Below are 27212 nucleotides of genomic sequence, written 5' to 3'. Positions count from 1 at the left end.
CTGTTTTTAAGCTGTCCCATGGGACCATTATGCACACGGGACTTCATAATAGCCACAAAGCAAACTTACAATATAGTATTTTAACTTATAATAGCAAAATACATCTACATCCATTTTCTGAACCAATCAAATGTTACTCTTTAGTCAGCACCTCATGAGATCTCACTTTGAGTGTAAAGTGGTTGATGCATTTCCAAGAAGTGAATGAATGAAGCATTGTCACCTATCACCGTACCACTTTGCCTCGTTCTGTAAGGGTTCTGTGGACAAGTGGTATAGAAAATGGATAGCTGGATTGGCAACCATCCAAGTGTACAGTGCCTCTCACCCAAGTCAGCTGGGTTATGCTCCAACTCAGTCACAAGAAGGTTGAGTTTAGTTTGTGTGATATGTGACCACTTTCTTCCTCTTCTCATTTCCTGCCAAGCGACTATTGCTATGGCAATAAAGTGCAGTCTTTTGAAATTTGGCATGAACGATAAGAGCAAAAGCAGCAAGAGTAATGCACCAGTGGGTCCAAGAGCATCATCCTCCCAGATTGAGAAAAATAAATTCAGAGAGGCGTTTCAAGATGACTTAAAGGCAAAAAGATCTAGAAGATTCATGATTGTAGTATTTTATGTGTATTTTAAATTCAGGGGCACAGACTTGTACTATAGTCGCTAGTTTATTTCTTAGATCACTTTTACCATCTACTCATATTTATGTTTTTATTTGTAAACATAATACACAACCTGTGTGGTTCGTTTATAAAAGCTGACATATATCAAAAAGAATGACGGCTAAGTGTTATTCTACTTAATTACAATCCGTATCACTTACATAATACATAATCAAATCACAGTGCTTCCAAATTCCAAAACCTCAATGTCAGGCACAATAAATATACATTACAGCCAGTGTCATCACCTTGTTTGAAAATGAAAGGCACTTCTTGAGTACTGATTAATGCCGGGCTACCAGCTTGATACACTTCTGAAATACGAATATTTCTCAAATTGTCGTTCATTATGTTATTAATAATTAGTGATGATCATCTATGTGAAGACAGCGATCATGTTAATGATTTAACAAGTTAGGAAACAGTTAAATGTGAATATACAACACTTTCTAGAAATATCTGCAAGTGTTTACATTTTCAAATGATCTTTTGAACACTATTACTAAGAAATCAATGTTCAAGTACATCAAGTATTTTTAATGATGCAAAACCATGTCGTGTTTTATTAGCCTGACTTATGTGCAGGTAGTGTGCAGGGTTTAGTTCCCACTCAGTGGTGTAGTCTGCCTTTAGCTTAAACTCAGCCGAGATACACTCTCCAGCTCCCTACAACACTAAATGGGGAAGTTATTACTGAAAATGAAATGGATTGTGTAAATTGTATAGTTGTGAGAAGCAGTTCAGATGATGGATGGATGGATGGCTCACCATGATATTTGATACATTAATAATAGTGCAAACAAAATAAAATAACACAGAGTATACAAATCATCACACAACAAACACCACTTAAAAAATGTTTTCAAGCTTTCTATAGTTTTGAGTCCTCCTTTGGTTAAATACAGCTTTAGCACTCAAGTAACAGTATTTCAAAAAGACAATTAAGGCTTACAAGGGTTTTAAAAGGGAAGCAGAAGTACTTCAATATGAAGCAGGTGATACACTTGACTGGCCAATGGCACATGCAAATTAAGCACCCTAACATGAATTTAGAAAAAAATGTTTTCAGTTGCAATGTCAGTATTTTTCGCAGTTGAGATGTCAGTTCAAGTGGAAGTCAACCTTTAACATTTCTTGAAAATAATATGTAATATGTGACCTCACTATTCTAAACATGACATTCTTATTAATATTCAATTTTTGGAATATGAGTTAAGCAGCAAAATCCATCCGTTTTTATCCATCTCAGGGGGTGGCCATATTGCCACTTGCTGTCGACTGAAGATGACATCAATGTAGTTCAGGGCTCAGGAAACAACCCATCAGAGCTCACCTATTTTCTGAAGCTGTGCTGTGATTGGTTGTTACCTTGAAACCTGAGCAACATTGATGTCATCTTTAGTCGACAGCAAGTGACAAAATGGTCGCCCCCAGAGATGGAGAAAAAACAGTTGGATTTTGGTTCATAACTCATTTTCCACAAATGTAATCTTAATCACAATACTAGTGGGGCTGCATTGAACATATTATTGTAAAAAAAAAATGGGGTTGACTTCCCCTTTAAAAAGTGAAACCGTGTGATGTTTTAGCAATACAAAAACTACAAAATGCATTTGGGCCCATTAACACCTATTTAGATTTGTATGTGTGTGTTAATTGAATTGGCACCAATTGAATATATTTGACTTCATACATTTTCAAATTCACTTTCTACTCTATGCATTTTTGTGTGGGTTCATTTTCAATTTTGGCATCATAGCCAATATCAATATAAATGACAAAAAAAACAAAACTAAAGTAGAGCAATATAATTATTATAGTGTCAAGTAGGCATTTTCCACGAGTAACTTTCATAAATACAACACAAAGACTCACTCCAGTCAACATGTGGAACAAAAATAACCATTTCTATGTGCTGAAGAATATATTCAACAATTTGCCTCTAAAGTTGTTGCTCATACTGTCCCTCAGTGGAAGTATAATAGTCATCCAGGACGCTCTGCATGTAATCAAAAGTGGGCCTGTCATTTGGCGCGCTATTCCAGCAGGACATCATGATGTTGTACAATTCAGCGGGACAGTTGTCGGGGCAGGGCATCCGGTAGCCGCGCTGCACACAGGACATCACTTCCACTTTTGTCATCCCTGAACAAAAAGGCAAGAAAGGCGGTGCTGGTTAAATGCACTTCTCCTGGTCTTTTTTTTTTTTTTTTTTTTTAAAGTGCTCTAATAAAGTTGAGTTGAGTTATTAAGGCAACAGGAAGGAACGCAGATGATTATTTCTCGTCCTGGCCCTCCTGCGTTTCTATAATTTCGTTTCTATTTAAGTCAGTACCACTTCACCGCGTAATTCATGTGGTAAACACATGTAATCATACAGGAAAATATTATATTTATCTTTATGTACTTAATATACTGTACATCAAGCTCATATGAATAATACATGATACTGTATGTACGCTATTAGGGAGGATATGTGAGTGAATAGAGTTAGCTCCAATATGCTGCATGTATTATTTAGTATGTAAGATGGATACATCGGTGCAAAGTAAACATACACATATGTAGACGTATTTGGGTCACGCTGAGAACAACAAGCAAAGTATAATCGTAATAGTGTGCCTCACATTGTCATAGAATGATCAGCTTTCATAGCATAACAACGACAACAATAACAATAGTAGTAATAATAATGATATTTATTAATCCATGTTCACCTGGGTAAGGCATTTTCCCAAGTGTAATAAGTTCGTAGAGCAGAACTCCAAAGGACCACATGTCTGACTTGATAGTGAAGGAGCTATAGTTGATGGCCTCAGGGGCGGTCCACTTGATGGGGAATTTAGTTCCTGTGGATGACAAACACATACACCACAATGCATAGTTTTAATCAAGATATTGATTATTTCTGTCATGTTTATTTTCAGTCTTGTTTAGTCCGGTCATGTTTAGCTTCTGTTTTCCTTGTGTGTTCCCCTTGTCTTGTCATTTCCTGTTTTAGTTTGAAAATTGACTCCTCTCGTTTCTGGTCACTTTCCCTTCTTCGTGTGGTGTGTGTCAACCCTGGTTCATGATTGTTTCCCCATTACCCTCATGTGTCATCCAATCAGTGCCCTCAGCCAGGTGTGTCTTGTTATGTCATTAGTGTTGGTGTATTTAGTCGGCTGTCTCCCCCCTGTCTGTGTCGGTTCATTGTTGCTGCCATTGTCGTAAGTCTTTCGCCACGTCACGCTGACCTTTTTTGCCTTGTCAGAACCTTGTCATGCTGTTTGTTTTGTCTAAGTTGTTTTGCCATGTATAGATTCATGTTTTGTTAGTTCCATTTATTTTGTACTTTGAGGATAGCTATTTTGATCAGAAATTAAAACCTTCTTTGGACTACACCTCGGCCTCCTCGCTCTGCCTTCCCGCATCTGGGTCCTAAAGCCCCCACCTTTTGACAATTTCTTGCGAAACTTAATCATGATCAATTTAATTTCATATTCCAGCAATATTTATATTCTGTGCAGTATTGCTAGATGCTAGATGGCAAAGGTGATATAGCGTCATACTATGACGCACTAAAAAGAGTGTCGATACATTTAACTGTAAACTGGCTGGTATTCTGTTTGGCCGGAAATACCATGCAGAGGGACTTACTGACAGAAAAAGCAACGAACAAACAAAAACTGATGAAACAACACAAAAGTCACACACGCACACACCCTCTTTGGCAGTGTACTCATCATCACTTATGACTCTCGCCAGTCCAAAATCTGCAATTTTACAGAGAAGGCTCTCCGACACGAGAACATTCGCTGCTCTCAGGTCTCTGTGGATGTATTTCTTCCTTTCAATGTATGACATGCCTTCTGCAATCTGCAATGGATTGAGGAGAAAAACAGTTAAAGAAGAGATAGATAGATAGATAGGTGGACGGACGACAGACAGATAGATAGATAGAAGATAGATACTGTAGATATAGATAGATAGGTGGATGGACGGACGACAGACAGATAGATAGATAGGTGGATGGATGACAGACAGACAGACAGATAGATAGATAGATAGATACTGTAGATAGCTGGATAGATAGATAGGTGGACAGACAGATAGATAGATAGACAGACAGACAGATAATGCAGCCATATAGATGTAAGGGAAAAATACATTGAAGTAAGTGCTGAGGTACTGAGATCTGTGTGAGGATCACCTGCGCTGCAAAATCAATGAGTTTGGGCAATTGCAGTTTGCAGCCTGTGTCACTTTTGAGGAAATCTAGCAGGCTCCCTAATGTCCAGAGAAGAGAAAAAAAATCTGAAATTTGAAATCTGAAATTTCAGATTCAGGAATATTCATGATGAATAATACAATCCCATAGAGAAGAGCGGTAACATATGGCTTGTGATGCTAACTAGCTTCACCTAGAAGTGAAAACACATTTATGTATGTCACCTTTTTAACATAGCATAGTGCATATACCATTTGCCATGAATTCAGTGATGATGTATATTGGCTGCGTCTTTGTCACAACCGCGTAGAGACGCACAAGTCTGTCATGCTGTAGCGTCTTCATGAGGTTTGCTTCTTCCATAAAGGCGTCCACTGTCATGGTGCCAGGTTTTAGCGTCTTCACCGCCACTTTGGTTGTGTTGTTGTAGTAAGCTAATGGGGGAAGACAGCAAAAACTGGAAAGTCATGAAAAATGAAGGAGATGCGCTGTAGAAAGGTAGAAAATAGATTTAACCAGAAAGGCAACCCTTATTATATTTTTTTTTGGGGGGGGGGGCATTTTCAGACTTGATGAAATCTCGATTATTTATATAATCAAAGTATATTATGAAAGCAGGTTTACTAGAGGTCAAAATGTGTTCTGAGGAACAAAGCAAAAAACTATTTATCACTATCAGCCATTTTTTTGTTTACAATCACTTAGAGCAGTGATTCTTAACCATTGGTTGGGCCGCGACCGCCACCTAGTGGGTCGGAAAGTAATTTCAGTTTTGTAATTCTGGGTCGCGACGGCCGCTTGTAGAAGGGTATTTTATGTATTTTTTTTTCAAAATATTTCCACTCCTTCCCGTGTGGTAAAAACAATCTGTAATATTGCCCGTTACTATTGTGCTAAATTAATTAATCATTTTCCGTATTCTGTTTAGCCACTGTCAGCATGCTGCGTGGCAGGGCAGCAGAGTGCAACGGCTCCTTCGACGCAATTGACGAGGGTGTTCCAAAATTAGAAACAGCGTCGCGGAAGCTCCGTTGAATGAGCTGCTCTTGACGCTCGCAAATATCTTGCATCTAATAAAGGCAAAAATATGCAGGGAAGTAATGCAGCACGTCGAAATTTCATGTTTTCTTCTATTTAAAGGTTTCATTAAGCGTTCAGCCCTCGTCATTTTTGTCCAATGGGAGCACAGATAGATTTGTCACGTTGGTTGATGTGATTACGCAATATAGTGCGCTTGCAAAAAGCACAGTGAACCGCACCAAATGAAAAAAACATAATGATAAAGTCCGCTTTTGGTCTATACAACGGCGTATTATGGTCACAAATAAAGATATTTTTTTAGAGGGCAGATTTTATAAAGTGGCAAATTTGGGAGTTTATAAAGTGGCAAATTTGCAAGAAAAAAACCTCAGAAACAGAAACGAGAAATACACGTAGCTATAGTCTAATCATGTAAGGATTCGTTGGTGGTTAATGGGTTTATAAAATGAAAAGGCAGGATGGAGTCGGATTCATTCTTAAATTTAAACTTTTCTCGTCATTCACCGCAGCTAGAGCGACAACACTTCCTGATCCCCTATCAGCTGAATAACACTATCCAATCAGATGCTAGCATACCATAGGTAAATGCAAGTGAATGACGGAGAGCAGCAGATTAGACACATCGACTTAGATACTTGTACAAAAAATACCAAAATGTATGAATGTGTAAATAATAATTCTGGAAACATAAATGTACAAATATATATATATATATATATATATATAACCCTTTTAACAAATAAACTTCAAAATTTGATCGCCTGGGCGTCTTTTTCGCTGGCCAGTGGCCGTATACAACGGTTCAAAGAGCTAATGTTTAACATGATATGGTTAATCTATGCTAAAGCAATTAGGCTACTAGCTCCTTATTTGGAAACCCGACCGAAAAGTATTGGGACAAACAGTCGAGTAGTACGCTATGTGTATTTCTTGTAATTTTTTGAGTTTTTTTTTCTTGCAAATCTGCCACTTTATAAACTCGCACTTTAAGTAAATTTATGAGTTTTTTTCTCTATGAATATTGCCTCCACCCTCTAAAAAAAAAATATATATATATATACTGTATATATATAAAGCCACACTACCAGAAGTGAACCCTTTTTAAAAATATATATATATATATCGTAGTGCATTGTAGATGGCAATGCTTCTCTTTCCCCTTGTAGTTCCTCTCTGTACTCACCCATCCAGACTTCTCCAAACTGCCCTGCTCCTAGTTTCTTCACCATTGTAATAGATTCCTTGGAAATCTCCCAGGCATCTTTATCCCACGGCTTTTCTGCTTTAGGCTTTACACATGGACGGTCCAGTTTACGACACAGGCCATCTGCTTTGTCTGGAAAATGCACAGGCATTTACACACAAACGTATAAAATCGGATTTTTAAGCTAATATTTATGACATACTACAAAACCGATTTATAGATGGCAGCACGCTGATCTTCTTTCGCTCAAAAGATGTACTCACTATGGTAATGTTTGATCATGGTGCTGATGTCAGGGAAGGAGATCTTAGGAGAGATGTAGAAACCACCATTATCCAGCATCCTGATCTTATAATGTTTGACCGATTCTGTGGCCTGGATGTCAATATCTCGCATGGACAATGAATAACTACCTTGGGAGGGGAAAAAATGAAGAGCGACTTGAAGATTCGAGTCCGACGTTAGAAACGACGTTAGTTTGTGAACGTGGGAAATGTGAGTAGAGGTGCCTCTGAGTGGCATTGTGATTTCCATACCTTTTGAAGTTTCACTTTCCCTGATAAGAAAAGCCCCAGGTTTGTTTGCTGGTGCCAGCAGCTGCCTCTCAGCATCTTTTCTGGTAATGTCCTTGAAAAACCACCTGCAAAGGATGATTAGTAAATGTCTGGTTGGGATATAACTTTGTGACAAAGATTTTAATAAAATTAGTAAAAATGCTAAATAATCAAGGGTAGCATGGTATTGCAGTGCTTAGTCTGTCTGCCTGAAGAACGAGATTCTGCATTTTGTTTTTGCTGTCAGCTGTCTCTCAGGCCGACTTCTGTTTTTCGTGTTTCCTTATAGAGGGTGCAGTAAGCTCGGTGGAGTGAAGGAGGTGTGCACCAGGAAGTGATTTTAACCAAAGTTTGCCAGATTGCTCTGCTTAGTTCGTAAGTTAGGAACTTCCTGTTTACATCCTGGCTTTGTCCACTTTTACTTTGTACTTCACCCAGTAGGATTTACTTAATTTTTTGTAACCCGGTTGCTCCGCGCTCCCTCTTTCTTTTCATCACCGTAAGCCACATGTTTTGTTAGTTTTAATTTCTGTAGTTTGGATCAATGATAATTTCATTGACGAACATTTTTCGTCATATTTTTTTGTTACAAAAACAAAAGAAATCAGACAAAAATGAAACGAAAACTAAAATAGAAGCCATTCATTGAGACAATGACGACAACTAAATTGACTGGCAATTTCGTCAATGACTAAAACAAAAACCACGCAGCGATGAAAATTAATGAAATGAAACACGGGTGGGAGAAAAGAACCACTCAGAAACTGTTCACTATATTTTATTTAATGTTTCCATTCATTGTGGGGCTCCTCGATGAAGCTCAGGCAATGATGCACTTTTCTGTTTAATTAATGTGGAAACTAAGTTTTAAGACGGCATATTTTTGCCTGTTCAACATGTTTAATTGAAACAAAGTTGAATCAAGACATCGTTGTGTTAAATATGTCTTGCGTGTTAAACTACATTTACAAATAGGTGTGTTGTTGTCTGTATAAAAGTTGAAGGACGACATCGACTAACTTGTCGATTTAGTAGACTAAAATTGCTCTTTATTTTGTTGACTAAAATTGGATTAAAACTAAAATACAATCAGATGACTAAAACTTTAATTAATTTTAGTCACAGGATTACTATACCTAAAACTAAATTAAAAATGAACACTTTTGGTGCTCCAGATTGTTTTCTTTGCACAATAGTTATCGGTAAGCACTTTTGTTTCCTGTTTTTGCTCTCTTTGCATTTATCAGTTTGTTTTATTCGTTACTTTAGCCTCGTTCCAGTAGCCCACATCATGCGGTCGCTACCTGAAGCTATTGTGGTGGTGCACTGGCCCGCAAAGATTTCGAGCCTGCTCTCATCAGCTCAATGGGGGTCGAAGTCATGCTCGATATGGCAGCTGTCGCACAGAAGATCATGATTGAGCTTGCATTTGCCGTTTCAGGCGCCCACCAGACTGACCCTCTTCAGGTACTCTTTTTTCTTTAGTCACCATTTTGGGCGTTTTGATGCTTTTGCCTTGATCAGAGTTTTCAGTTCAACTTTTCCTACCCATTTGGTAGCGCTTTTTGTTTCCCAGTTTGTGATTTTTTTTTCTGTTTCTCATTTTTACTTGATACTTTAGGTTTTTGGAATTAGGACTATTAAATGATCTGTTCTGTACGCTCTGTGCCTGCTTAGGGGTCTCATTTGTCACAAAATGTCAGCTCATGCAGGCACTCTTGTGTGGAGTTGTATTTCAGGTGTTCTGGCTATTGCAAAAATATTTATTAACATGTGTTGACTCTGATCACATTGATTGTTAAAATGTCCCTGACATGTTGGCACTCTCATTGAACTACCTGCTAACTGTAACCAAACCATGCCAGCCCTCATGATAATGCGGTAACGTTTACACCACAGGCGTGCTGACAACTCACTGCTCTGTTTCCATGGTGTCTGCTTGGGCAACATAATTGGACGGAATGAAACCCTGTCTGTCCGATGTCAGCGATTTTGCTTTCCACCACTCACCATGTCTGCAAAGAGTATTCAAGTGTTTGAAGAGCAATTGTTGGATCATGGCTCACAAAGTAAACAACATGATGCATTTGTATGCTTCAAGCTCAGAGACTTACTCCTCAAGTATTGTCATCTTTTCTCCTTTGCTGAATCCAAGATCATCAGGATGTACAGCATCATATGGGTAAAGGGCCACCACTATTTTGCCAATCTTGTTTTGCTCTAATAAAGAGATATAATGTTATTTAAATGTTAGACTTTCTCATTACTAAGTGAATACATACGTCATTTATTTTGTCAAAAGGGTTCTGGAGTTGGGGTGGAACATAGGATGTGATTCGCATGTCTGCCACACAGTCAAAAAGTAAGGGTTTGAATCCCAGCTTTTGACCTTTCTGTTATTCTTTTGCATTTTTCCCCCATGCTTGTTGGTTTTGTTTGATTGGTCCAAATTGTCCATATCTGTGAACGGCTGAATGTCTATCAGTGCCCTGCGATTGCCTGCTAAATCAGCTTGGATTAGCTATAACTCATCTGTAACCCTGAACAGGAGAATACAAAGTGGATGAATGTGTTGTATAGAATAATATAAAAACTCACACCCGCAGCGGACTTGCCAATTTTATCCTAGTCATATTTAACTCATTCAATCCCCCGAAAATATAAACATGTTTTTTTTATATTTTGTCCTACACTCCCCAAAACTTATTTATTTTTTTTATGTTTGTTTTTTTATGCTAGAGCATAAAGAAGGCTTTGATGCAGCCTCTGAACTGAAGAGGTCGTTTAAAGCAATGGTAGTTATTACAACAACAAAAAACGGCCAGCGGGTGGCAGCAGAGTATAAGAGACCAGCCAGGGCCATGTTGCAATGACTTCTGTGTGTTTTCAACAGGCTTATGAATAATGATGAAACTTAGCTAGATTCTAATGCTAATTGCTGCCAACCATAAACAGATACAAAAGTACTTTTTCCTGATGAAAGAAGAGACTCTAATCTTTCTTTAGGTAGGTTCCATGTTTTTATAGCAATAGAATACAATATTCTGTGGGCCTTGTAAAAGCAGTCAAAATCCAATAAAACAGCCGGGAGCAAACGGGGTTGCTTCAGTGAAAATGGCTGGGAGTGAATGAGTTAAAGAACAACATTTTGGGCGTTTGAATGGAACTTTGTTACAATGAATATGCTGGATTTGTCTTGTCCAGATATAGTATACATCCTTGACTGTTAACTCTAGTCATACATTTCAGAACTACTTCAGCATATTTTAAAATAAGAACTTAATAAGCCAGAGATGACAATGGAAATGTAGGACATACCCTCCATCCTTTGAAATACCTGGCCAGGCAACATGAAGTTGTTCTGTAACGGCAGGCGCACATGATCAATTGTCTGTCTTCCTTAGGTCATGTTAAATTCATGACATACCGTCTGCTGACTGATCTTCTCCTTGGTGGCCTCGCTCAGCCTGCTCTTCGGTGTGGACTTGATACAGCCCATAATGTCTGCAAGTGAAGAAGTTTATAAAGACTCTTACCTTTTTTTTCTTTTTTAACTGCTAACAATTTTTTCATTGGCCTTTGGGGCATAAATGATTGTGCTCCATTAATTTTGCCTCAAAACCACTGACTGCTCTCCTATAACATAACATGGAAAAAGAATCCAAGCAATTCTGTTCATCTACATTTCCGCAACTGGTATCAAGCTAGTAATTACATATATTGTATATCTGCTGGTGATGTCTGTAAAACGTGGAGCATTTCTATTTTTTGGGACATTTTGACAGTCAGAGAGGTAAACCCAATTCCAATGAAGATGGAACGTTTGTGTTAAACATGAATGAAAACAGAATACGGTGATTTGCAAAACGTGTTTTATCTATATTTAATTGAATAAACTACAAATACAAGATACTGTTAGAAGACTATCTTTGTCTTCCGCGTGTTCGTTGTTGTTCGGGTAGAGAGAATGTTGATTTTCTGAATACAGACTGGAGATCGGTGAACAGGTCCTTCGAAGGATTTATTTTACAGAATATTCTGGACACAAGCAAGTTTACAGACAAATGGCTGCAGTCCTCTCGCAAGTGTGTAGTTACAGCGGACTCACAGCATTCTTATACTATCTTGAAAAGCAGTATTCCAAATCCCCAAGCCACCAGGAAACAGCCCCCAGCCCTGAGTTCAATACACATGATGACAGCCGGAAGAAAACAGCCCCCAGCCCTGAGTTCAATACACATGCCGACAGCCGGAAGTAGATAAGACTTTTTACACTTTTACAGCATATCATCCAAGACACATTGACTTCAACCCCAGACACTGGCCCATTGATGTGGAAACAGACGAGGCCCCCTCCCCAGACCTTATTCAATACACTCACTCAGCTCTACTGAGGAAATTAAAACTGTTATGACTAAACTAAAACAGTTATAACTAAATCTGGGCAAAAGACCCTCAACATTACTTAATGTTCAAAATGTTAAACTCTTTTTTTTTTTTTTTTTTTTTAGCAAATAATCATTAACTTAGAGATTTATGGCTGCACCACATTCCAAAAAATCTGGGACAGGTGGCAAAAAAAGAGTGAGGAAGTGGAGGAATGCTCATCAAACACCTGTTTGGAGCATCCCACAGGTGAACAGACTAATTGGGAACAGATGGGTGCCATGATTGCGTATGAAAGGAGTTTCCCTTTGAATTGCTCAGTCATTCACAAGCAAAGATGTGGCGAAGTTCACATCTGCGTGAGAAAAGACTCACACACTTTAAGGACAATGTTCCTCAATGTAAAATTGCAAGAATTTTAAGGATTTCATCATCTACGGTCCATAATATCATCAAAAGGTTCAGAGAATCTGGACAAATCAGTGCATGTAAGCAGCAAGGCCGCAAACTAACATTGAATGCACATGACCTTTGATCGGTCAGGGCGGCACTACATCAAAAAACCAACATCATTGTGTTAAGGATATCACCACATGGGCTCAGGAACACTTCAGAAAACCAATGTCAGTAAATACATTTTGGTGCTACATCCTTAAGTGCAACTTAAACTCTTTAAACTATGCAAAACAAAAAGCCATTTATCAAAACTCAGAAACGTCGCCGATTTATCTTGGCCTGAACTCATCTAAGATGGACGGATGCAAAGGTGGGAAAAGTGTTCTGTGGTCTGACGAGTCCACATTTCAAATTGTTTTTGGAAATTGTGGACGTTGTGCCCTCTGAGCCAAAGAGGAAAAGAACCATCCAGACTCTTATGGATCCAAAGTTCAAAAGCCAATGGCATGGGTAACTTACACATCTGGGAGGGCACCACTAATGCTCAGAGCTACATACACAGGTCTTGGAGAAACACATGCTGCAATCCAAGTAATGTCTTTTTTCATGCATACCCCTGCTTATTTCAGCAAGACGTCAAAACACATTCTGCACGGCTACATCAGCGTGGCTTCGTAGTAAGACTGCGGATACTAGACTGGCCCGCCTGCAGTCCAGACCTGTCTCCCATTGAAAATTATGAAGTTTAAAATATGGAGAACCCCACCCGGACTGTTGAACATCTGAAGCGCTACATCAAGCAAGAATAGAAAATAATTCCACTTACAAAGCTTCAACAATTAGTGTCCTCAGTTCCCACGCATTTTTTGAAAGTTGTTAAAAGAAAAGATGATGCAACACATACAATTCTAAGTTCATGATTATTTTCTAAAAACATTCAAGTTTATCAGTTTGAACATAAAATATCTTGTTTTTGTAGTGTATTCAATTAAACATAGGTTAGACATGATTTGCAAATCATTGTATTCTGTTTTTATTTATGTTCAACACATCATCGCATTATTGTTGGGTCACTGCCTCACGTTATATTTTTAACTTGAGAGTCAGCTAACTAAACAGCCTGAAAAGGAGGATCTGAATAGATTAGGAGCCTGCGCACGTGCACACGACATGCTACACAATGACCAACATTCAACAACTTCCTCTTTTAGCAATGGAATATGTCAAAGCCAGTAGTGAAAACTGAGAGGGGACAGGAAGAGTCTTCAACTTAGATATAACAGTTTCTCTTCAAGGATAAACCCTAAAAAGAAATAAAGGCCACTATCTCATAGAAAATGTGTCTATCGGAGAGAAAGGTGAATAATTTAAAAGTAGCCCAAAAAAATAGGACATCTTTCCAAGGCATATCCCCTAATAATTCAGCCATGATTGCGCACAATGACCCAATGTGGGTTGTTTTTCCTCACACGTCACACACATTGTCCTTACCGCTTGATGTGTGAGCAAGCCGTTAATCCACTGTGAAGACGCTCACTGGTCCTCAAGATTTGCTGCGAGCTTTTCCACCTGCCTGGCCCACTCGCTCAACTATGCTGCTGGCGTTGATCTCAGCAGGTCAGCCCCCAGAATGAGGAACTTCACAAAAACGGGTTAGGTTTTTTTCTTCCTCGTTGAAACTTCCTGGTACAATTGTCTAATCATTATTTGCATAATCAGCAACGCACACACATACATACACACAGTATAAGTGCACGGGAACAACCACAAATGGCTTTTGGAACTTCAGTATTGTACACTTAGCTGCCACTAATCATATGAACGTTGTCAACATTTTGCCAATTTTAGAGAAGCATCTTTATTAGGATATCTGCATTATTATTACTCTAGATTTGTACTTGTGACCTTTACAAGGCAGGGTGGGGTCATATATTTATTATTATTAGTATTATTATTAATAATAAATTATAAAAGGGTACAAGTTTGAAGACTTTTGTTGTCATAAATGTTTTTTTTTAGTTTTTTGGGTGAAAGTTTTGGACAATTTAGTGGCAATAGCAAAAATAACATTATACATGCCACAAGATGGTGCCAAAACACTTTTTTTTTTTTTTTTTAAATTAGATAGGGTTTTGGCCTGTCTAATTGAAGGTTCTCCCCTTGCTCCTTGACACCAAGATGCCTTTGGAGGGCCCCAAAGCACTGTTTATTTAAATTGGACAGGGTGCCATCTTGTGGGATCGTAGACCAATTCCAAAACAGCAAGTTTATCACTGAATAATGGTAGGGACAAAAAATTAAAAAAAAATTAGGTGCATTTGATAGTAGAAAATCCCACACTTCTCAGTGTTATAGAAATGATAATAAAAAAAACTTGAATAACACATTTTTTAAATACAGTTTCTCATAAACAGGATGTGAATTTGGTGAAAGAAAAAAAATTATATATATATATATTTTTTTTTTTTTAAATATAATATACATATAATTAATAAATACTTTTTTTAACAACATCATATGTACATGAAGGGGGTGGTTGTTCATAAAATGGAATGCCATTAAAATAGCTAAAATAGTTATCTGTTCATATATATATATATATATATATATATATATATATATATATATATATGACAGATTTACTGTCATTAATCAATGTAATAATCTTAGTTATATGTAAACATCAAATGAGCATTTTAGTGGTAATATTCATAATTTTAATGGTGTATCAAATCTGTTGATGGGAAGCAGCACAGTGAAACGTCACTGCCAATGCAGTGTCATTTATTTTACTTTGACTGGCACAAGGTATAGAAAATGGGTCACAGACATTACACAGTTGGACATTTATCAAAGTCATGCACCTCACATTCCTACAAGCTGATTTATAAACAGCTGAGTTTACACAGTGTCGTCACTATGGTCACGTGGTAGTGTACAAATAACCTGATTGGAGGATTGCCATATAAATGCATAAATATTCACATGAACAGGAAAGTATATTTTGTAAACTGGACAGTAAATACACTCTTAAATGTAACAGTTTCAAAAGTGCATGCACAATGCTCCTTTAGTGAAGTCGATTATGGGATGTTTCTATTACCACATGTAGTATGAGGGATATAGTGTGTCTCTATGTAGGAATAGACACTTTCAAACAAACAGGACACACTTACTGGAAGCTCCACACAATATTGCATAATTATCTACATGACATAAACAGGTCCGTGTTTTGAGAAATGCACTTATTTCAGTGTTTGCCAAAAGTCAGAAGAAATCATTGATACTGTTGTCTGTGGTAAATAAACAATAAGTCAACAATTAATTAAGCAATAACATAAAGCATTTAGCTAAGCATATAGAGGAAACAGGATCCTTGTTATGGCAAGAACGTTAATCTGCCATTCCCGTTCAAGTTCACTAATTCATTCAATTCATACATGTACATTTGTAATGTTATGCAAAATGAATGAAAGCATAGGTACAGCACGGGATATATACAGAATAACCATTTCATGATCCACATTTACTATTTTGGTGTAAAGCAAAAATCAATATACAGTATAACACAAAAAAACAAGAGATTAGGTATAAATTGTTACTTGCACACAGCTAAATCTCAAATATTTTAAGGTAAGTGAAAAATAATCTCAATTAGGCTAAACTAGCTCATCGCTGGACTTGACCTATTTCTACCTCACAGAACTGACAGTATAAAGTCCCTCTTCATCATTACCACAAGTGGTGGCAAGTGTGATTATTGCTTTATGGTAGACTTTGTGATTGTTGGAAGGGGGGTAATCATCACAATTATTTGGATTGATATTGGAATCACAATTAATACAACAATTATTCATTGATTTCAAAACTTAACATTTATTCAACGACTAAAACTTAACTTCTCAGAATTACCATTATAGCCATCATCCCTGCACGTTAAAGACTTTTTTTTTCCCAGTAAAGTATTAAATTACCTTGTAAATATTGTGTGAAATTCAAGGCTTTTGCATTTTCATTCTGCTAAATACGCACCTACATCTTTGCACATGTTCAAACCATGAATAAGCGTCTCCCTCTTGTATTTATTTTTATATTCATTTGTTGTTCTATTATTATTATTTATTAATTTTCACAAGTCTTGGAATTAACTGGGCTAACCTGGGACCTCGGGGATCGTATTTCATGCCATTTCATGTGGATTGTGGAAGTGTGTTCGAATTCCTGGAATCCCTGAAAACTCACTTTTAAATAGAACGTGAAAAAACAACCAGAAATTAAAATAGTAGCAAAGTAAAATAAGAATGTACTAAAATAATAGTAAAACAAATGACAAAAAAATAAAAAATAAAATAAATACCAGCTTTTCCTGCTGCCCGCACATTGGCCTCTTAGGGTCATTGTGATGCAGTACACATGTACAATGAAATAAGAAGAAAGTTGTAATTTAACTCAATGAATATAACTGTTTTCACAGATTGAGAAGAATACGTGCCATTGGGTATTGGTATGTTATGTACAGTGTTTGTGTTTGAAAATTTGTTATCTGAAGAAATATTACTCCGAGAGGTCGGTGCTAATTTGTCATTAGCATGTCAATGGGATTTTTCCATTGACTTTAGCATGAGTGCTAGCAATGTTTTTAAAACGGAACATGTCTTGTATTTAAAGGGATAGTTCTGGTTTTTGGACATTAATCTGTATGGCATCCTCACAGTAAGTGGTGTGCAATCAGTACTGACAGCTTCCTGTGAAACGAGACCCGGTCCAGTTTTGGTCGAGACGAAAGTAGTCCGGCAAGTTGGCTGGAGTCACGGAAATAAAGCGTTTTTTTCTTCTAAAAACAGTTTGTGTTCAAAAGAGTGATACAATTGCATCACAAAACTGCACATTAAAAAAAAAAACTCACTCATTACCGCCGGGCACTACTTTTCTGTTCGTATCACTGCGCGGCGTGCTGCATATCCAACTGACACACGCGCATTCCACCGTAATCATAACTTTGAAAACTCACGATAACATGTCTGACTACAACGACAATGTCTTTAGCACTGAGCCAAGGGGGTATCTTTATGAACCCGAATATACTGATGCTGATATTCGTCAGATGGAATTAGAACGGGCAGAAAGAGAGCGCGAGAGCGAGGAGGGATAGGGAATTGGTACAACTTGATCAACTGTAGCCCTGAGAGAGCGCGTGACTGTCATTGACAAATGGGGTGCACAGCCCGGGAAATCACGCGTCCGCACCATTTTTACATATACAATAATATAATATAGTGTAACCTCTCACAAGAATCGTGCCAGCAGACGTGGTTGGTAATCTCACCTTTTTATTTGTCTTCACACAACTGGCTACTGTTGGCGACACCCAACCCGAACACAAGAAACTTTACTCGCAAGCCGAATTAGCACACGTTACTAACAATGTATGGATGAGTCCCTTTCCACCGCGAGACGTGCACAAACACTCACACACAAGAATACAAAACACACAAAACACCTTAGTTGTACAAGCTTATAAAGTTTATACAATCGTAACGTTATATACGAATGGCTCTCGCTCTCCATTAGCTCTCTCGCATCAAGTAAACATTTCCAAACAACTTGGTTTGTGCGCGTCTGTCAGCTGGATGGAGTGCGCCGCGCAGTGATACAAACAGAAAAATAGAGCCCGGTGGTAATGAAGTCTGACTTTTTTCTAATGTGCAGTTTTGTGATGCAAATGTATCACTCTTTTAAACGCAAATTGTTTTGTTTATTTTCCATGACCCCAGCCAACTTGCCCGGACTACTTTCGTCTCGACCAAAACCGGACCGGATCTCCGTGTCACAGGACGCTGTCAGCGGAAAGTCGGTGCTGATTGCACACCACTTTAGGTGAGGATGCCATACAGATTCATGTCCAAAAACCCAAACTATCCCTTTAAATGTACAATGTGTGTAACTCTTTTTGTTGTGTGGGGTGGGATGTCATTATTAAACAGATTAACGAATGCTCGGGGAGGGCAGAACCACATGACATCACACGCTTACTACACAAGCAACAGGATGCATTCAGGGTACTTTCAAAACACCGGGAACTTACAAACGTACCATGCCTTTCTTCATATTAATTGTTTTTTTTTTCCATTATGTTTTTAATATTGTGAGAAACCTAAATCAAAATCACAATTACAGTTTGATTCATTTACTACTTTACGGTGGTGTGTAATTACAGGGGAGTCATCACATTGTAAGGGCAAGTGAGTACAGTTCAGTGGCATGTGGTCCAAAATAGCGTTAAGTCACGTTGCACCACCAAAAATCCAGTAATTATTAAATTCTGATTCTCAGAGTGGTACTAGTACTAGTGATATGCGGACCCCCTCTAGTGGTACACAAGAGTCACTGGCTAAAAGTATAGTACAGTTGTACAGTTTTTTTTTTTTTACATGTAATAGTTTTATAAATAATCTTATTGTGGCTTTTATTTGAGATGTGATGTGTTTCAGTCGTGATGATTTATATTTTAAATGGTCTGAGTTTTAAACTACATTTACTAGTTGAATTAGACCATATGACATGACAGCCCAGTTTCGTTTCCAAGTATCCAAAGGCCAGAGCTTCTTAACTGTGTTTCCACTCCTGCTTATAGCCGGTCCAATGTTCTCAACAATACTGTCAATTTCAAGGAAGCACACACCATTAACTGGCAATATAATCCTCATCTGCATCACTATTTCCACACACATGCGACCTATTACATTAGCACGTCTCAGTAGGCTCACAAATTGCTTGCGCAACTACAAAAGTAACAGAGGCTCTCTTTTCCATTCAGCCCGTCAGTGTTTTTAGCACTGCACTTAATCCACTAAGTGAAGAATAAATGTGTTTGTACAACAATCTCATCTCATTTCACTTGAACTGTAAATCCCACGCTAGAAGGTCCACTCTTGTGGTGCACAGAAGGCGTGTGAGCAAAGTGCAAATTCCAGTTTGTTGCCGCCATACTGGATTTTAGGTTTTAGAGTGACTTGCTACTAACTAGTCTCATCAGTAGAATTGGCAATGCAATGGCAGATATTCTGTTAACCTCCAACTACCTGCCAGGTGTGAAGAGAGAGTGCAGATCCGACAAGGACACCAATCAATCCAGAAATGTTCTTTTCATCGGCATGTGACTGCGTTAAGTTAGCTGTTCTTCTGCACCGCTGCTCTTTGAGCCGAGGAGGTTGAGCTTTGGGTATCGTCAGTGTCGTTTGCATCTGACAGCAACAGAAATATATTTTATTTTTCTCTCAGTCTAAATTTTACTTTAAAAAAAAAGAAGAAGAGAATATTAAGACTGAATTGGCACTTTCAAATAAAATAAATGAGTAGTCGAGCTTACCTCCCCCTCCTGCATTGATGTGAAGCTGGGATAGAGACAGAGTAAGGGGGAGCGCTTGACCTTCGAGGTCAGTAGGACTCTGCAGGATGTCATGGAGGGCGTTCCTACGTCCGGTCCTGCCAGATGCGATGAAGTCGGCGTATGTGACCTCAACATCAGACATCGCAGAATCATCATTCAGACAGCAGCACCTACAAGAAGAGCAGTTGTGCAATGATTCCAGAAGATATTAATTAGTAACTTAAATTGACATTTAATTCAAATGAACTGAATTGTCCATAGATGTGTTGTATGGATGGTTATTCGTCTCTGTGTGCCCTGCGATTGGCTGGCATTGTGACTTTCTTGAACATACATGCACTATTTAAACCACAAAACATTACTGATACTGTACCTTAAAGTCCAATAAATAGCCTATGGGGTAGTAGCTTTGCTCCACCCAAGTTGAGTTCATTACCCACTGTTAGAATGCTAAAACTAATGTATGTATGAAGGTGGACGCCAAACAAAGGGGAACCACATTTTCATCAAATGTGCTGTAATATAAACACAATAAATCCTGCATGTTGGTGATTTTACAGCAGCTCTGATTTTGTATTTACATTCTGTCTAAAGCATGAGTTCATTTTGTAAGCACTCCCCAATACTGTACATCATGACGTCATGTTATTGTGTCCCACGCCAGCTTTCACTTACCGTCAAGACTCGTTAACAGCTCACTTGCACAGTAAGAGGGGGAATTCAGTGGATGAGCAGCACCACAGGCCCGACATCATGTTCAAACGTCTATTAAAATACAAATCGGACAAAACACTATACTCAACCAAAATCCAACGGAATATAATATCTAGCACTAACGCTGACTACATTAACGCTCGGACTAAAAACAAAAAACAATTGTTTAATTCCATTAGCTGCCGAAGAGGATGTCTGCAAAGTAGCCGCTCCACTGTCTTCGCGTCTTCCTCCTTCCCAGCCAATGAGCTGTCCGTACGCCGAATCTGAGCGCTGATTGGATGAAATGCACAAAGGATGAGGAGACGGAGCAAGGCTGATGCTGCATTCAACGTCACCTCGTAAAAAAAATGATTTAAAACGTTGGTCAGGACAGTAATAATACTGATAGAACTGTTTACGGGTGTGATTATGATTAAAATAATAAATAAATATGATTAAAGTAATAACTTAAAGAAGCGCAAAAAAAACCCCACAATAACCTACAACAACAACAAAAAACCTGTGTTGCGATATTGTGCAGTACAGTACAAACCCACAGGGTGGGACTGTTGCAATCACGAATGCCTAAAACAAAACTAAAATAATAATAATAATAAATGGAACCCAGTAAAAAAAAACAGTATTCAAAGCAAAAGCTGCAACATCTGTTGCACCAAAATTATGTATCATTGACGTGAATATACTACTGAAAATCTATTAAACAGTTAGAGACTTCTCATTCCAAACACAACATTATTTCTAATTATGTTTATTATCATAATTTGTACATCGAGTAAAAACAGCTGATTGCTGTGCAATTATTTCTCTGTTACTTTCCTTTCACATGGAGCTGATATTACTGTTTAAATAACCTAATACAAATATATGTATCTATCTCTCAGTAAAATAACATCATGTGTGCATGTCTTAAAAGTGTGTTCTAGTAGGCCTATGTTTACCAGCTAATTGTCTGCTGCAAACGTCTTCTTCTTCTTCTTTTTAAGTTTGTTGTTTTTAGTTTTAAATTGTTTATTTTTTATTTTATTATAGCACTTTGAGATTTCTTTGAAATGTGAAATGCATTACAAATCAAAATGTAATTATTATTATTATTATTGATTACAGATGGCCATGCAGAAATCTGTGCAAATTGTTTTGGAGTTACATGAGTAATATATAAACGAAATGTTTCATCCCTTTTGACCTTGAAACAGCCATATTTCCATCTCCCACAAAGAACGAAATGTGCGTCTCAGTGTGTTGCTGTGGAAACGCCTTCCTGTCATTGTGCCTGTGGCTTGCGTCAGCAGAATACATTTGAGAGATTTTAAAAGGAAATAGAAAGCCTGTTTTCTGGGTAGTCAACCTGTTCAAATCCTTACGACAACAAACCAAACCCCGTCCCTCCACCTCGCCCCTAAAGTATTCCTTAGTTGAACAGCCCTCGGTGGTCGGGCAGATGCTACACCCCCCTGAGGGATGCTTATGCTGCTTGGGACTTAAACACCCCTGAGTTCACTGGCACGCCACAGGGAATCACTGGCAGTCACAAACACACACACTCCTCGAATATTCACTGAGGAGAACCGCCGTCTTGTCGCTCCTTGGAACTCTCCGTGGTGCTGAAACACACTCAGTAGGTTTTATTCAACCGTTCACAATCTTCAAGTAGCCTATCAACAAACAACTAAACCAAGTGCTTTTCAAATTGCAAAATGAATAACTGAAAATAAAATGGACTTTTATCTCATAATATTACATGAATGTTAAAAATAAATAAATAGATGCACTGTATGTGAGATTAATTTGCACAAAAAGGATGTATATGTATGATGAAAGTGCCTTATGATTGACAGACATGCAGGCCACAGTGTACCCAGCCAATGAAGCTCACCAGTGCCGGGAGGGTTGCGTCAGGAAGACCATCCGTCAGTAAGAAGTGTGCCAAACAAATCAGGCAAATGACTCGCTGATGGGAGGAGCATATTTGAACATATGAGAATGAAAGGAGCTGGTGTCTAGACATTTCACCATGTTTCCTTTTTGCAATTTTGTTGAGTGTGCTAGTTCACCTTTTAACACCATGTGAAACATATGAGCTATTACACCTTCAAAGTAGAACCACATGTCTTACATAGGGAATCTGAGCTGCTCCACTGGTGCAGACGAGCGTCTTGCTTAAGGGGACTTCAATTTTTAGATTAGCTCGGATGAAAGTTTAATGTTCCCTGCTGAGGTCATTAGGCAGCAAAGGATAGGCTGGTGCACAGAAGGGCTCCAAATGAGTATTTTGTAAGAGGAGGCTTCAATAAATGGATCAGCATTCCAGGGACAAGTTTGCCAGTGCATGTTTTTTTTTTTTATATGAGTGACACTGCAACATATTCTTTGGTGATATGAGCTTGGTGATGCAGGCAAGATAATATAACCAGACCACCCAAAGAGGTTTTCTTGCGCACCGAAGCAAAGAGAGCATGTGAGAACAATGTGTGCAAGATTTCATTTGCCACTGTTACCACTGAGTGTGGTATTTGGAAGTGGATTACACATGACTGAACAAAGAAATGTTAGATACAGATGAAAACACACACAAAAAAGACAAATACAATAGAGCCAGGAATAGAATAGAGTGTACACATACAGAGCTGATCAGAACTGCTGACTTTTTCAATAGATTTTTTGTCTTTTAAATCCTGCCAATCAAGCATTTGTTCTCACTTGGCCTATTTATCTGATTTATTCAATTAGGGGTGGTATCTCACTAAGCCTCCTCTGTGAGTCATCACCTTATCATGGTGGAGGGGTTTGCGTGTCCCAATTAGCCTAGGAGCTATGTTGTCTGGGGCGAGGTCCTAGGTGAGGGACCAGACAAAGCATGGCTCAAAAAGACCCCTATGAAGAACGTCAATTTTGGATCTTGGTTTCCCTTACCCTTGCACCGGGGCCCTCCTCTGGAACCAGGCCTGGAGGCGGGGCTCGAAGGCGAGCGTCTGGTGGCCGGGCCATGGGGCACGGCCGGGCACAGCCTGAAAAGGACACGTGGGTCCCCCTTCTCATGGGCTCACCGCCTATGGGAGGGGCAAAAAGGGTCGGGTGCGCAGTGAGCTGGGCGGCAGCCAAAGGCGGGGACCTTGGCTGTCCGACCCCCGGCTACTGAAGCTAGCCGTGGGCACATGGAATGTCACCTCTCTGGCAAGAAAAGGAGCTCGAGCTGGTGTGTGAGGCCGAGAAGTCCGACTAGATATAGTCAGAGTCGCCTCCACACACAGCTTGGGTTCTAGTACCAATCCTCTCGAGAGGGGTTGGACTCTCTTACACTCCAGAGTTTTCCCCGGTGATAGGTGTAGAGCAGGTGTGGGCATGCTTATTGCCTCCCGGCTAGGCGCCTGTACGTTGGGGTTTACCCAAGTGGACGAGAGAGTAGCCTTCCTCCGCCTTCGGGTGGGGGGGACGGCTCCTGACTGTTGTTTGTGCTTATGCACCGAACAGCAGCTCCTTGGAGGTTGTGCTGGATAGCTCTCCCTCTGGGGACTCCCTCGTTCTGCTGGGGGACTTCAACTCTCACGTAGGACCTGGAGGGACGTGATTGGGAGGAACCGCCCCCCGACCAGAACCTGAGAGGTGTTTTGTTATTGGACTTCTGTGCTCGCCACGGACTGTCCATAATGAACACTATGTTCAAACACAAGGGTGTCCATATGTGCACTTGGCACCAGGACACCCTAGGCCGCAGTTTGATGATCGACTTTGTAGTCGTGTCATCGGACTTGCGGCCGAATGTGTTGGACACTCGGGTGAAGAGAGGGGCAGTGCTGTCAAATGGTCACCACCTGGCAGAATCCCCTGTCAGAAAGAGTTTCAACACCCACCTCCAGCAGAAGTTCTCCCTTGTCCCGAGGGAGGCGGGGGACATTGAGTCAGAGTGTACCATGTTCCACGTCTCCATTGTTGAGGCGGCTGTTCGGAGCTGTGGCTGTAAGGTGGTTGGTGCCTGTCGTGGCGGCAATCCTCAAACCCGCTGGTGGACATAAGCAGCAAGAGATGCCGTTAAGCTGAAGAAGGAGTCCTATCAGGCCTTTTTGGCCTGTCGGACTCAGGAGGCAGCTGACAGGTACCTGGCCAAGTGGAATGCAGCTTCGGTGGTCGCTGAGGCAAAAACTCGGACATGGGAGGAATTCGGTGAGGCCATAGAAAACGACTTTCGGATGGCTTCGAAAAAACTCTGGTCCACCATCCGGCATCTCAGGAGAAGAAAGCAGTGCACCATCAATACTGTATAGTGGAGATGAGGTGCTGCTGACCTTGACTCGAGACGTCGTGAATCGGTGGGGAGAATACTTCCAAGACCTCCACTGACACGTCTTCCTTTGAAGAAGCAGGGTTTGGGGACTCTGAGGTGGGCTCCCCTATCACTGGGGTCAAAGTCACTGAGGTGGTTGGAAAGCTCCTCGATGGCAAGGCCCCAGGGGTGGATGAGAGGGTGGATGAGATCCGTCCAGAGTTTCTAAAGGCTCTGAATGTTGTGAGGCTGTCATGGTTCACACGCCTCTACAACATCGCGTGGACATCGGGGCAGTGCCTCTGGATTGGCAGACCGGGGTGGTGGTCCCCCTTTTTAAGAAGGGGGACCGGAGGGTCTGTTCCAACTATAGAGAGATCACACTCCTCAGCCTCCCTGATGAGGTCCATTCAGGAGTGCTGGAGAGGAGGGTCCGTCGGGAAGTCGAATCTCAGATTCAGGTGGAGCAGTGCCGTTTTTGTCCCGACCGTGGAACAGTGGACCAGCTCTACACCCTCGGCAGGATCCTCGAAGGTGCATGGGAGTTTGCCCAACCCATGCTTTGTGGACTTGGAGAATGCGTTTGACCGTGTCCCTTGGGGAGTCCTGTGGGGGGGCGCTTCGGGAGTACGAGGTACCGAGCCCCCTGATATGGGCTGTTCGGTCCCTGTACGACCGATGTCAGAGTTTGGTCCGCTTTGCCGGCAGTAAGTCGAATTTGTTTCCTGTGAGGGTTGGACTCCGCCAAGGTTGCCCTTTGTCACAGATTCTGTTCATAACTTTTATGGACAGAATTTCTAGGCGCAGCCGAGGCGTTGAGGGGGTCTGGTTTGGTGGCCTCAGCATTGCATCTCTGCTTTTTGCAGATGACGTGGTGCTGTTGGCTTCTTCAAGCCAGCTCTCACTGGAGCAGTTCGCAGCTGAGTGTGAAGCGGTTGGGATGAAAATCAGCACCTCCAAATCCGAGACCATGGTCTTCAATTGGAAAAGGGTGGAGTGCCCTTTCCGGGTCGGGGATGAGATCCTGCCCCAAATGGAGGAGTTCAAGTATCTTGGGGTCTTGTTCACGAGTGAGGGTAGTTTGGAGCGGGAGATCGACAGGCGGATCGGTGCAGCCTCTGCAGTGATGCGGACTGTGTATCGGTCCGTTGTGATGAAGAAGGAGCTGAGTCGAAAGTCAAAGCTCTCGATTTACCGGTTGATCTACATTCTTACCCTCATCTATGGTCACGAGCTGTGGGTCATGACCAAAAGAACAAAATCCCAGATACAAGCGGCCGCAGGGTGTCCAGGCTCTCTCTTAGAGACAGGGTGAGAAGCTCAGTCATCCAGGAGGAACTCAGTGTTGGGAAGCTACTCCTCCGCGTTGAGAGGAACCAGTTGAGGTGGCTCGGGCATCTGGTTCGGATGCCTCCTGGACACCTCCCTGGAGAAGTGTTTTGGGCATGTCCCACCGGCGGAAGGCCACGAGGATGACCCAGGACATGCTGGAGAGACTATGTCTCTCAGCTGGCCTGGGAACGCCTTGGGATTCCGTCGGAGGAGCTGGTTGAAGTGGCTGGGGAGAGGGAAGTCTGTGCTTCGCTGCTAAAGCTGCTGCTCCCGCGACCCGACCCCGGATAAGTGGTAGATGATGGATGGACGGATGGATGGATCTCACTGAGCGACACAGGCTTGTGATGATGTGCCTATGTAGTGTTATTTCTCAGGTTTCGTTCACGATTCCAAAACGTTGCAAAAATGTTCGCAAAACATTTTTATGCTCACAAACAGCTTTTCTCGTCAAATTTTGAACATGTCCAAAATTTCTTTGCAAACAAAAAAATAGGTCTGCCAAATATCTTTGTCAAGGTTTTGCAGTCTTGAATGAAACCTGACGTAATGCCAACACTCGCTAAATGCAAGCCCGCTCCGGGACTCGAAAAGAGTGGTGGTTGAGCCACGTGAGGAGTCCGTTTTAAATTGTTAGTTTACAAACACAAACGATCAAATCTTAAGACCCCACCTTTAAAATGCAACTCACCTCCGACTAGATTATTGCTCCATCCCTCACTAAATTTGAAACTGGTGCTCAAAAGAGGCGTTGCCTGGAGGACCGCTGGGCTTTTACGAGGAGGGAGAGTGTTGGGTGTGATCTGGCTGTCATTGACAGCAGCAGTGAAAACTACGATCTAAATCATTTCTATACTATCACAAGCTATGCTCAGTAAATAACTTAAAAAAATGATAAAAGATGTTCACAAACGCTACAATTCCAAGTCCAACTCGTTAAGGAGGCATGTAAGGAGGCATGTACGATATTGAGCCAGTGGGTGGCAGAGCAACTACGTTCGTCAGCCTCACTGAAGTGATGTGGGTAGTACGTGTTTGTCCAAAGAGAGGAAAAACTGCCAAA

At 40.4% G+C, this 27212-nt stretch overlaps 2 protein-coding genes and 1 long non-coding RNA gene across 3 annotated transcripts; 1 reads left to right on the top strand and 2 right to left on the bottom strand.

Annotated features, from left to right (window-relative positions):
• Positions 1-600: 600 nt before the first annotated feature.
• lyn (LYN proto-oncogene, Src family tyrosine kinase) lies at positions 601-14226 on the bottom strand. The gene is made up of 13 exons (XM_077558473.1): positions 13944-14226; positions 11098-11174; positions 10989-11031; positions 9785-9890; positions 9587-9685; positions 7653-7756; positions 7380-7529; positions 7096-7248; positions 5123-5305; positions 4854-4930; positions 4366-4519; positions 3379-3510; positions 601-2806 (listed from the first exon to the last, which is right to left on the bottom strand). Exons 2-13 carry the CDS (start codon positions 11167-11169, stop codon positions 2604-2606), a joined length of 1476 nt encoding a protein of 491 aa, XP_077414599.1. The 5' UTR covers positions 11170-11174; positions 13944-14226; the 3' UTR covers positions 601-2603.
• LOC144044214 (uncharacterized) lies at positions 3836-11316 on the top strand. The gene is made up of 6 exons (XR_013291207.1): positions 3836-3870; positions 7960-8045; positions 8940-9137; positions 9570-9852; positions 9973-10032; positions 11075-11316. It is a non-coding gene; the product is annotated as an uncharacterized LOC144044214 (long non-coding RNA).
• Positions 14227-15219: 993 nt separating the features above from the next.
• On the bottom strand, positions 15220-20781 carry LOC144044901 (cAMP-dependent protein kinase inhibitor alpha-like). Its single transcript, XM_077559599.1, has 3 exons — positions 20518-20781; positions 19822-20012; positions 15220-19696 (listed from the first exon to the last, which is right to left on the bottom strand). The coding sequence occupies exons 2-3, from the start codon at positions 19982-19984 to the stop codon at positions 19623-19625; spliced, it is 237 nt and encodes a 78-aa protein (XP_077415725.1). The 5' UTR covers positions 19985-20012; positions 20518-20781; the 3' UTR covers positions 15220-19622.
• Between the last annotated feature and the right edge of the window lie 6431 nt (positions 20782-27212).

The sequence above is a fragment of the Vanacampus margaritifer genome, chromosome 2 (genome assembly GCF_051991255.1).
Source record: "Vanacampus margaritifer isolate UIUO_Vmar chromosome 2, RoL_Vmar_1.0, whole genome shotgun sequence".
In the NCBI taxonomy this organism is placed as follows: domain Eukaryota; kingdom Metazoa; phylum Chordata; class Actinopteri; order Syngnathiformes; family Syngnathidae; genus Vanacampus; species Vanacampus margaritifer.
Note: the sequence above shows the minus strand (reverse complement) of the source record. Positions and strands in the feature narration are given on the sequence as shown.

What these genes read in the sequence shown, in the direction of transcription:
- lyn (XM_077558473.1), bottom strand. Translation starts at nt 11,169, where the DNA reads ATGGGCTGTATCAAGTCCACACCGAAGAGCAGGCTGAGCGAGGCCACC. An exon ending in AGAAGATCAGTCAGCAGACG is followed by an intron (nt 11,032 to 11,097) that starts GTATGTCATGAA and finishes CTGCCGTTACAG; the next exon opens with AACAACTTCATGTTGCCTGG. An exon ending in TGGGAAAATGCCTTACCCAG is followed by an intron (nt 2,807 to 3,378) that starts GTGAACATGGAT and finishes CTTTTTGTTCAG; the next exon opens with GGATGACAAAAGTGGAAGTG.
- LOC144044901 (XM_077559599.1), bottom strand. Translation starts at nt 19,984, where the DNA reads ATGTCTGATGTTGAGGTCACATACGCCGACTTCATCGCATCTGGCAGG. An exon ending in CATCAATGCAGGAGGGGGAG is followed by an intron (nt 19,697 to 19,821) that starts GTAAGCTCGACT and finishes TGTTGCTGTCAG; the next exon opens with ATGCAAACGACACTGACGAT.